General features: G+C 39.7%; 1 protein-coding gene across 1 annotated transcript; it reads right to left on the bottom strand.

The window, feature by feature from the left end:
- Nucleotides 1–1,807: 1,807 nt before the first annotated feature.
- On the bottom strand, nucleotides 1,808–11,954 carry LOC115757826 (tubulin beta-3 chain). Its single transcript, XM_030698250.1, has 4 exons — nucleotides 11,626–11,954; nucleotides 3,885–3,993; nucleotides 3,571–3,815; nucleotides 1,808–2,849 (listed from the first exon to the last, which is right to left on the bottom strand). The coding sequence occupies exons 1-4, from the start codon at nucleotides 11,680–11,682 to the stop codon at nucleotides 1,896–1,898; spliced, it is 1,365 nt and encodes a 454-aa protein (XP_030554110.1). The 5' UTR covers nucleotides 11,683–11,954; the 3' UTR covers nucleotides 1,808–1,895.
- Nucleotides 11,955–12,373: the final 419 nt, after the last annotated feature.

Raw genomic sequence — 12,373 nt, forward strand, 5'->3', positions numbered from 1 at the left:
GCGGTTAGCTTGGAGTTCTTCAAGACACAACAACGATGTACTTAACATTTGATATGTGTAGATTCGCAGTAAGGTTTGAGTTTAAGAGTCTTAAAGGGTTAACCGAGTAGAAACAGAAAATAACAATATATAACTAAATACATTTGTAAGCACATGCATATATTTAATAATTAACTATAGTATGTAACGCAGAATTCAGATCAATGCTACGTTAAATTTGATTTAAATTGAGTGAAATTAATAGGGAATGAGTACCGATATGTGCTAGGGAGTAAACATATTAAATAAAATATATATATCTTTTTTTTAGTATAATGCGTAGTCAATCAGAAAAGAAAGCATATATAATATAACTGCTGACATTGGAAAATCTAAGGAAATTTTCAAAAAATTCGATTGCTACTTTACTAAAAGTCAGATCATTGTAAATTCTGCATATTGAAATAGACTTAGTAAACTTAATATTTTTAGTTTAGACTTAACAACTGGTGGTTAAAATGGTTTTGAATTGTACATTTAAATACGCAGCTGTTAGCTGCGCAGCTGGTCACCCTAAAGCTCTTACATTAGAGCTTTCACTGTCGGAGTTACTTCTCTAAAATGCTGGCGACACCTAGCGACCATAATTTAAGCTAGCACCTTTTTCTATCGATGTGGCAGCGCTGCGCTTTCTTGGGTTGAAAACTTGGCTGCTGCTGTGCGCTATTTGTAAGTTTCTCAATTTTTGAGTTGCTCGTTATATTTAATAAAACTTTGCTTTCATTTAGACATAAATTCGATTCATTATCTAAATTGTTTTCCATTCAAAAACAAACCTTAATATGTTTTCTATATATCTGCCAGCTTTTCCCTAATTACATTCTCTTAAGATACAATTGAAATACAATTTTTTTTTTAGCATATTGCATTTTTATTGAAAACGTTTTTGCAGCATATTATTATTATTATTATTATTATTATTAATCAAGTTAAGCATTAGTTAATTACTTGGGTACTTTAAACACTACGAGAGAATTATGCACAGGAATACAAAAACAGCAACAACATGTGTTGCGCCTATGAATAATAAATGATATTCAGATGGTTTTAATTTTTGTTTTCAGTAGGTTCGATCTTTGGGTTCGGATGTTTCAAGTACTCGTAATATTGCCCTGGAGTCCAAAACTTATGCCTGTCCGTCAGTCTTCGGTGCAAATTAAAATGGTTTAAAATGTATTTGCTTTTTGAGAATTGTGCGATATTTTGTTTGCTTTTTTTTTTTTGTTTTTTAGATATATATTTTTAAATTTTATATTTGAATTAAAATACGTTACTAAACGTTGTTGTATATAAATAATTATGTATATAAAAAATGTTATAAAATTGCGACTTAATTAAGTGAGAGGGGAGTGCGGGCACAAAGCAGATGCAGTGAAGGGGGCACAAACGGGAAAGAGAGAGAGAGAGAGAGTGAAAATGAGAAGAGAAAATGGCTGCGAGAAATGCGATAAACGTGCCTCCGTGTAAAGTGTAGCGTAGAATGAAGAATGAGTGAGTAGAAGGTGAATCGAGTGAAGTGAATAGTGAAAAGTGAATAGTGAGTAAATGCGAAGTGAATGAGCGAGTGATTAGTGAATGAGCTGAGCGAATGGTGTGTGAAATGAAATGAGAGCTTTGGACCATTTCCGGCTAATGATGTTTCGATTGCTGTCAAACTACGCTTGACATTTCCTGTATAAATGTGTATGTCTGTGTGTCTGTGTATCTGTATGTGTGTGTGTGTCTGTGTGTTGCTGCGTCCTCAGAGTATCTGGCAGTGCTTGGCGCGCAGCTGCTGCCGCATGCCGCGCAAGAACAAGGGCTGACCACCAAATAGGAGACGCTCACGCACGCACCTCATTCCTCTGGCCACACCATTAAATACAATCGCCCTCGACCTCCTCCTGGTTAACATCGGGATCGAATTCATCGTCGGCGGTGGCCTCCTGATACTGCTGATACTCGGACACCAGATCGTTCATGTTGCTCTCCGCCTCGGTGAACTCCATTTCGTCCATGCCCTCGCCGGTATACCAATGGAGGAAGGCCTTGCGACGGAACATGGCCGAGAACTGCTCGGAGATGCGCTTGAACAGCTCCTGAATGGCGGTGGTGTTGCCAATGAATGTCGAGGACATCTTGAGGCCCTTGGGCGGTATGTCGCAGACGGCGGTCTTCACATTGTTCGGTATCCATTCGACAAAGTAGGAGCTGTTCTTGTTCTGAACCGCCAGCATTTGCTCGTCCACCTCCTTCATGGACATGCGGCCACGAAAGACGGCGGCCACCGTCAGATAGCGACCGTGACGCGGATCGCAGGCGGCCATCATGTTCTTGGCATCGAACATCTGTTGGGTCAGCTCGGGCACGGTGAGGGCACGATATTGTTGCGATCCGCGTGAGGTGAGCGGCGCAAAGCCCGGCATGAAGAAGTGAAGACGCGGGAATGGTACCATATTCACAGCCAGCTTGCGCAGATCAGCGTTTAGCTGGCCGGGGAAGCGCAGGCAGGTCGTCACACCGGACATGGTCAGAGAGACGAGATGGTTGAGATCGCCGTAGCTCGGATTCGATACCTTCAGTGTGCGGAAGCAAATGTCGTACAGCGCCTCATTGTCGATGCAGTACGTCTCGTCCGTGTTCTCCACCAGCTGGTGGATGGACAGCGTGGCGTTGTACGGCTCCACGACCGTATCGGACACCTTTGGTGATGGCACCACCGAATAGGTGTTCATTATGCGATCCGGATACTCTTCCCGTATCTTCGATATGAGCAGGGTGCCCATGCCAGAGCCGGTGCCGCCGCCCAGCGAATGCGTCAGTTGAAAGCCCTAAAATAGAGATGGCAGCATGGTAATTTATCGTTATCGTTAATAATAATAATATAATTTTATTTATCTTTTTTATTCATATCCCTTTATATCTACATTTGTCAGTGGTCATGGACGTTATATTTATCGACACAATGTTTATCGATAACAGCATAATCAATATTCTATAAGATTTGAAGCGGTAATACTTTGGGAACTCTCCCATTCTTATAAATGCTCCTAATGCATGAAACAGTATAAATATTATCGATGAGAAGGTTTTTGATAATAGTAGTGATCGTTAGCACAGTATTTTTTGATTAGGGATCGACGCTATATAAATATTTTCTTTAATCCATTTTCCAGTGATCGATAAGATACAGATCAATATAGTTTTTGTTGGCTTTATCGATTAAAGCCTAACCGAAATTCCATCAATGTTAAAGCATTGATATTTTGGATACTCTACGATTTGTTTCTAAATGCTTTTAGAAAATGTTAGTATCATGCATAATCGATGAAAAAGATGTCTATAATCGATAGCAGAGTTTCAATTGAATAGAGATCGGATCGCTATTAATATCTCATTTTATATATATTTCATATATTTGATTTGATTTGAATACTATAAAGTGTAAAGCTTTAATATCTTAACGGAAAAGGCAAAAGAAAAAGGAATGAACCTTTACATAATTTCTGCTTTGGGCTTCTACGTGAAATCTGAATCGATCTCTTAGCTTACCTGCAAACAGTCGCAGTTCTCGCACTCCTTGCGCACCACATCGAGCACATTGTCAACCAGCTCGGCGCCCTCTGTATAGTGCCCCTTGGCCCAGTTGTTGCCGGCGCCCGACTGCCCGAATACAAAGTTGTCCGGACGGAATAGCTGGCCATATGGACCCGAGCGCACCGACTCCATGGTGCCTGGCTCCAGATCCAGCAGAATGGCGCGTGGCACATACTTGCCACCCGAAGTACGACTCACAGCTATTGGAATGCAAATGGGCGTGAGTCAGCAACCAGAAAGCTGGCATGGGATATAAAAGGGGCACTTACCAGATGCTTCATTGTAGTAGACGCTGACACGTTCCAGCTGCAGATCGCTGTCGCCCACATAGATGCCATTGCTGTCAATGCCATGCTCCTCCGATATGATCTCCCAGAACTGCAACAGAATGGTACAAATAATGCGAAATTAGTCATGGCAAACAAAACAGAAGCCATTATCAGTTTCATATTTCTATTTAATCTAAGATTCATTTGCAAGATCGTTTTTCAAGCATTAATATTTGATCGGAAATCTTGAATTTCAGCTGTCAGTATAAATAAATATATACATTGTAGATGACACCTCTTGGATTTAATGGCCAGATTTCTGTTGAAAGTAGCCTAATAATGATCGTGTTTATAACAATTTAATGACTTTGGCCTGTGTCGCCATAAAAAAGATATAAGAGCTACTGCAGCTATTTTTATGTCAGCCCTGCGAGGGGCTCCGATTTAGTAGCCGAGGGGAGAACTCCGCAAAGTCGTGGAGAGTACGTGTGCTGGCGTGTTGGTATGTCGGGGTCTATGGGCTTATGTATTTTTGTGCTCTTGCCTTTTATGGGCTTGTTCGCCTGGCTATAAGAAAAACTAGGTGGGACGACCGGCTAGCTAATTAACATTTATATGTTTGTGTATAAATACGCATTTAGGATTATCGAAAAATGCTTTTCAAAAACTCTAGAGTGGGCTAAGATAGTGGAAAGTTAGAGAGTACTGAAAAAATATGGTTTTGCTTTTAAAATTGTTTAATAAAATATTTTCCTTACCTTCTGTTTAGATTGCTAATTTATTCAATTTATTATTTTTTTGTTTGTTTAATAATATTATTTGTATATATTCAATTAGTACTTCAAATAATTTGCATTTTAAAAAAATCCAAATTATTTTATTGAGAAAGTTGTTAATGTTTTGTAATGTAATATTCTTTGTCCTGTAAAACAAACTATATATATGAATATGCTTGTCATATGGACCTCAGATAATAAGTGGCCATCCAGATATATATTATATTCGTTTCCTACTGCGCACATACTTCACGACATGATAAGGGGTTCTTAACTCTGGCCATAGCCATTTGCAGTGCAATCCATGCGTTTAGCTTTGGCTATAGGCAGACAGTAGGCAATTTTCAATATATATTTGTGTATATATAACTTTAACCGCAGTCAGTCATCTGTCAACCTCTTGGTCTGACTTTTGGCTGTGGGACGTTTGTCAAATAGAATTACGAGCTGTGTGCCCACCCAGCCATGTCAGAGTTCATGTTGCCAGCCGCAGAAACCGCCCAGAAAGCACTCAACAAAAAAAAGGAAGAACGTATACAAATTATTAGAAAATTTCTATTTTTCTCTAGCTTTCCACTGTATTGTGACAACGAAGTAGGCGCAGCCGCAACGCCATAAAGTTGTTTTTTCTTTTATTATTTTTATTTATTTCTGTTGAAGTTTTTTAGTTTTTCGGCTTAAAAAAGCGAAGAGAGATGGGACAGCCTCAAAAGTGAGACACATCGTACACTGTTGAGGCTGAAAATTTATGTTCAGTTCAGCCGTCAGTCTCGGATCTCTGCAACATGCCCTGATTTAGTGCTAAATTTAAAGAGAAGCCACGCAGGCAACGCACGCAGTCAGAAATAGTTTTTCGGCTTTTAGCTGAATTCTTCTTGTTTTTCACATTTTCATTTTTCACTTGAATATATATTTCAGTGCAGCGTGTCGCGCGGCATGGGACATTTCCAAGTTGAGTCTTCATTTTGAATGTGCTTGCCGCACAGCAACGCTCCTGGGGTGCAATGTGCAACGTGCAACGCGCAACCTTATGCAGCGAAAGTGTTAAAAATAGCACTGCCCGAGGCGTTTCACGTTGCCTGTGGGCACTGGCCAGATACCAAATGTATCTGCTGCTGCTGCTTTTGCTGCTGCTGACTCATAGCTGAACTGCAGGCCAACGACCCAGGCGGCAACTCGCAGTTACTAAATTAACCCAGCAGACGCCAGTTGTAGACATCGACAACATCATTAGGAGGCAGCCAGCCAGCCGCACACACACACACACACAAACACACAGTCAAATCAAAAAGATACTCGCGTATCTTTCAGATACAAGAATTTTCATTGATGTTGCCCTCGTGCTAAGCGTTAATTGCGGAAGCGCGCTGAAAATGTTTTGCTGCGTTTAACAAGAGCCGCTTCGATTTCGGCTACTTTGACCAAAAATGGTGCGCATTAGTTTTTCAATCTAACGAAAATTTACCATTGAAGCGCAACGCATAAATCGTCGCTACAATGAGATACAAAAATGTGCCCAATTGGAATGAAATTCCAATAGCTACAGAAATAAACAAAACGACAGCGAGGAAATAATAAAAATGTTATCGCTTGAAGTGGCGCGTTCCCAGCTCCAAGCTCCTTGGCTTGGCTGATTGCCCCCACCCAGTCGGCAGTTGCCAGTTGGCAGTTCCCCATCTCAGTTCCTAATGCCTTAGTTGTTCAGTCCTCTATGCGCACATTGTTGTCTGTCTCGTTTCCCTTTGGCACTTGAACTTGACGTGTGCCCCGCTGGCTGTTTACCAGCCCAAACAGTGCCTGGTCTCAGTTCGGGCCTGCTCCAGTCTAGGCGCATTGGCAGTCGATGGCGTTTGCGTCTGCGTCTGCGCCAGCGTTTGCTTTTGTTTATTCGAAAGGCAGCTCAACTACATGTACAATCTCCGCAAGATCATCAAATTTAATTGGAGTGTGGCCGTTGCAATTATGAAGCTTGCAGCAGCGGCAGCAACAATAAAGCGCAGTTTATATGCCGGACGAGCGCTTACAAACAAACAACCAAATCATGCAACAAGCTTGGGGCAGCAACAACAACAGCAACAACAAAAATAAATTAGCACACAAAACTGTTGAAGTGAAAAGTCATTTTTCATGTCTTCTACTCTTTCTTCTCTCTGCCCCAGCGATCGCTTTACTTTCAACTAATTTTTCTTGCCCGTTTTTTTTTACGGATTTTTCCTTTTGATGATGCTTTTGATAGTTGCGGGAAATTGCCTTTTTTCGGTTAACTGCAGTGATTGCTTGTGGAAATGGTGTGCTTGGTGTGCAGGGGGGAAGGGAGGGGGGGGGGGGGTATCCCATTCAAGTCCAGCTGCGTAAATTGGTTTTAGCTGCGTCATACTCTCCTGAATGCTTTGGATTTGATATTACAAATTGTAAGAACGTGAAGCGGGTCAATTAAAGAGCTTGGACACTGACTTATCAGCGGCACGATCGTTGCCCGAAAGCAGGGAAAACAATTATGAAACGCACACGCAAAAGCATGTCCAAAAGGAAATGCTGAAAATTCTTTGGCGTAAAAAGTGATAAATGATCGACCGATACCGGGAATTGATTTATTTTAAGGTATATCGCATTAGAAACACTACGAAAAACTCTTCTAAAACAATTTTCGTGCTCATGCTGCTTAATATATTATTTAAAATAATTATCAAACAATTCTGAAAACTTTATAAAAATGAATATATAATAGAAATACTTATTTAGGATATATTATAATAAAATTATTTCGAAATATTTTTCAATATATTTAAATAGTTAAACATGCATTAAATTCATAAGTGAAAAATGATCGCTTGATACCGGGAATTGATTTTTAATACAATATTTGTGGTCTTCCCGCTTAAAATAAATATCAGACAGCTTTTAGAAAGAGTAAAAATGTTTAGAAAAAGGAATATTTTATGGAATTACTTGTTTCTGATTTAATAAACTAAAATTGAAATTGTTCCGAAGTATTTCGAAATATTGAATTTAAATTGAATTCATAAGTGATAAATCTTCTTTGGATATTGGGAACTGTTTTTGTTGAAACTCATCGAATTTGAAATGCTATCACGAATCTGAAAAAACCTATTTTGAAGATCATATATTTTCTTTGATTTCTGAGATTTATAAACACAACGTTTCTCTGACTCAAGAAAAATGCAGACAAAATATTTTAAAAATAAAAAAACAGAAATGATCAGAAAACTTTCCCAAAATGAGTCAAGCTTTTGAGATTTACTCAAGAAATTATTTAGATATAGACTGCGAAAATACTGATAAGAATGAAACGCAATCCTAAAATAGATTTACACCCAAAAAAGCATGATTAATGCTCTTGCTCAAAAGTATTTTAATCTAACGAAACTTTCGTCCGAAACTTGGAAATAAATAATTAATTTTTATTAATTTTGTAGCTGCTTAAAATGTTCACGCTTAAAACCCATTTAGCTGCTATTCTATTAGCTAACTTTTACAGTTAATTTCTGACTGCAAGTGCAGTGGAAATTCCCTCTGTGCTTCTTGTTCCCCGTCTTGTTTGCAAAGCCCAGAGAAAAGTCTAGTATGAAAAAAAAATCTTAATTTATTGCCAAGTCGCTGCGTTGTTGCCTGTCTCCTGCTGTCTTCTGCTGCCACTTGCCACACTGCTGCAGGCAACTAGAAACTTTAGAGACTTCCAATTAGTTGTAAATGCTGCCCTCTTTGCCGAGCCACGCCCCCCGTACCCCGCCCCTTGTGCACATGCGATCAGCTGCCGACGCCCTCATTAAGTGTTGCATGTCTGCCGAGCTGCCCCAACGCGCTGTAGCTGTCTCTCAGTCTGTGCCACTTGAAATCACTCGGGCATGAACTTTGGAGCCGGAGCCCGTCTGAAGCACCAGTCTTAAGTCCAGCCGTCTGCAGCTGTGCACTGATCGCCTGCAGCTTTGGCAACAGCTTTTCCGGCAGCCCTTGAAAAATATGCAAAAATGCATTTTCACATGACGATGATGCCACGGCGCATTTGGGCATCAAAGAACTTTGAAGACACCCAACCTAACAGCCCCCTCCCCCCTGCTGCCAGGCCTATCAGAAGCATTTGTCTTCGCTCAGCAGCTGTTTTGCTGTTGTTTTTGTTTTTGCTTCTTGAATGTCAGAAGAGGGCGATAATAAATCTTTCAGAATAAAGAGAGGCCTTCAGTTTGTTGACTTTGCCAGTGCATTGACTATATACATATATACATGGTTATATATAAAATTTATGAATTTATAATTTGTGCATATAATATAGAGCCTCATGCTGATTATTTATTATGCATTTATCGTCTGGTAAACGGAAATTCGAAATTCATAAGCGCCCCTATCCTGTAACTGTAGACGGGTCGCTGCCCACAAATTTTGTGCCCCGCAGCCAATCCTACAATGTGCCCAGCTCCCTGTTGGGAACGCGCCCAGTTACCATATCGATTCTGAGTCATTTCCTTTGTGCACTTGTGCGGTTTGCCTGATGCCCAATGCCTGATGCCCGATGCCCGATGCCTGATGCCCGATTGCGATTCCAAATTCGAATTTAAACAGAAAATGTGGGTTTGGCTTAGGTAGCTGCCACAGTTGTTGTTGCCACACATTTGAAGTGTCCACTCAGCTGTTCTGCCTGCATATACACTACACTTTTGCTGTACTCAAATCTCTTGGGTAATGCGAAACCAACGGTTCGCTCAAATTACCAAGTCGGCTTCAATGGCAGCGTCTGCTTTAGATAAACAGTCTACGTTTCTCATTCAGAGGCAAGTACACAGCGAAAATAAGCACATATATATACATAAACAGCTCCATAAAACCATTACTATGCCGAATTTCTGAGAACTACAAACTGTTAGCGTTAAATTAAGCGACACTGACCCAACTCCCGGGACCCCCCTGGCCACCTCATCAGCTGTTGTAGCCACTTCCCACAAATCGCGAACCTCAATTGAGTCATTTGAGTGTTTTGCAAAAAAAAAAGGGCAAAAAAATAACAAAGAACGAATGAAATATATATAAAAAAATCTACGTTTGCTCATCTTTTGCTTGGCTTTACTTTAATTTAATTGTGTTTATAGTTTAATCATCGCTTGATTGACTATTATCAGCATTCGTGCAGCGTGACACACTTTCAGAGCCGCAATCGCAATCGCAATTCAGGCAAAGCATTGACATTGATTTCCGACTCCGAGCGCCCCTGCTACACATGTCAATGCCTCTACTGGAAAAATTAAACCGGTTACATGTTGCCAAAAATTGCAAAAGCTACAACAACAACAACATAAGAAGCAACAACAGAAAAATGCGTCAAGTGGCAGCAAGCAGCGTCAGGTTTTTCGGTGTGCAGCGCGCCGTGGCACGTTCGTTGCTTGGCTGCCTCGCTGCCACACTGCCTGATTGGCTGGTTATATTGATTAACCGATTGGCGTTGCCCCAATGCGACCCCATCGCATTGCAAATAATTGATGGCAGGGCAGCTAATTGCAGTACATGCTTTTAATTGCACGAATAACAATTGATTAACTAGTTAACGAGCCGCCGATTAATTAACAAGGCAACTAACTAAAATGTATTTCATATTTTTATCTGACATATGCTCTATATCTTTTTGTCCCGCCCCGTCGGTTACACCTGAATTTGCAGCGAAAATAGTTGCCTTTCAACACATTCGATTCACATTTATATGGACAGCTGTTTTATGGCTAGTTTTTTAAGCAATTTTCAGCCGATTTTTACTAACTGGAACTAAACATTAGGTTTTTAGTTCCACATGAATACAACGCAGTTATGGCTTGTTTATGTAAAGAAAGCTTTTTTTTAGAAAGTTTAATATCCAAGTAGACTCTCATTAATCTTAAAAAAAACTTCAGCTTTTCTTTTGACACAACATTTTGCACATTTTTGTTTGCGTGTTAATTTTTTTCAACTTCAGTTCAAAAAAAGAGATTTTCCCTTATAAACTATAATATTATTCCTTTGAAATTAAGTTCAATTATTTTCAGCTATTTTTTTGAATTTCTGAAAACCTATTAAATGACCTAAATATAAATAAATATAAAAGGGAGCCAAGTTTCCGCGGAATAATTTTTTAATTTTAATATTAAAATGGCTTTTAATTAATATAAAGATATTTTATAAATGATGTGACAAGTTATTTTTTAATTGAGTTTCATTATAAAATGAACTTTTAGTTTCTGTAAACCAACTTTAATAATCTTTGGCTGCCGCCTTTATGATTTGCAGCTCTCATGAATTAAAGTTTCCCCCTTTTGTGGCACCTGAATGGCATATTTGTGTGCGGCTCTTGCGGTTGCCGCCTAAAGGAAAGCTCAACAAAGCGAAAAGATACAACCACAATGATAATTCAAGAGGTTTTCGGCATCCGCGAAATGCAGCAGAAAGAAAAACGTTCCGTGGAAACAATTGCAGTAATGCCCCATATTAGACCAGTATAATTCCGCCTCATTTATTAAAGGGGCTGGCCCCAACTGGGTCTCCACTCTCTGCCATAATCACAATGCATTATGTTGGCTGGCTTTTAAACAAAGGGCATATCGAGTGCCTACAAAACCCAAACAAATTTCATTTTCTTCGCTACGTCGCGCCGCTCATTTATTTTTTATTTGATTTAAGTTTCAGTTTTTTTTGTCTTGTAACATTTTTTTATTCTTTTCTTTATGTTTATTCGCTGGCCGTTTTTTTGCGTTAATTTTCTTTTGCTTTAATTGCTGAATGCGCTGTAAAAGGCGGCGGCGACGTTGACTCTGAGTTACGATCAATTTGGAAACTCATTGAAAAACGTTTTCGGGCAATGTGCATAAATTAGCTGCGCTTGCCAAAAAGCCACAAAAACAAAACCAAGAAAAAAGTTTATAAGAATCGACAAAAAAATTAAAAAAAATAAATAAAAATCGAAAAAATAAAAAGTAAACGAGACTTACCTTAGCGCCAATCTGGTTGCCGCATTGTCCAGCCTGCAGATGCACAATTTCTCTCATTTTGATTTATGGGGCTTTAATGTAACAATTTAATGCGTGGGATGCAGGCGTGGCCGGGACAACTCCTTAGCAACTCAACTAAACTGTAGTCAACTGAATGGAACCTGGATCTGAATCTGAGCCTGGATGTGGAGATCTTCTCTACTACTTGACTTTTTGTGTGTATGTGTGTGTGTGTGTGGTGCACTGATTGATCTCACTGTGTGAGCTTGGAGGGGAACCGGAGCAGAACGCGCTACTTAACCGCACAACGCACAAAACTCAACTGATCGCAGCGACAGCACCGTCGACGGCCTCAGAGTCAAGTCCCCAGTTTAAGTCCAATACCCAACCCAACGGATGGCGACGACGACAACGACGACGACGACAACGTCGCTGCTTCGGCTGTGTGGCAAACGTTGCGAGTAGAGCGAGATAGATGATCGCCTGTTCACACACACACGCACATATAAGCACTTGCATACGTGTGTACATGTATAAGTGCATGCTCATGCCTTGTGCTTTGGTTAGAAACAGGGGAAAATTTTCTTTTCTTTCTAGAAGCAAATGGAGTCAAATTGGTTTTTTGTTTTATTTTGGTATATAGCCTATATACAATACTTTAATTATAAAAAAACTTTAAATTAAAGAAATACATTTTTAATTATATTTCCATTTATTATACGTTTAATTGTATTAGCTATAATTTAAA

The sequence above is a fragment of the Drosophila novamexicana genome, unplaced genomic scaffold (assembly GCF_003285875.2).
Source record: "Drosophila novamexicana strain 15010-1031.04,08,12 unplaced genomic scaffold, DnovRS2.1 tig00000121-arrow-pilon, whole genome shotgun sequence".
Lineage (NCBI taxonomy): Eukaryota > Metazoa > Arthropoda > Insecta > Diptera > Drosophilidae > Drosophila > Drosophila novamexicana.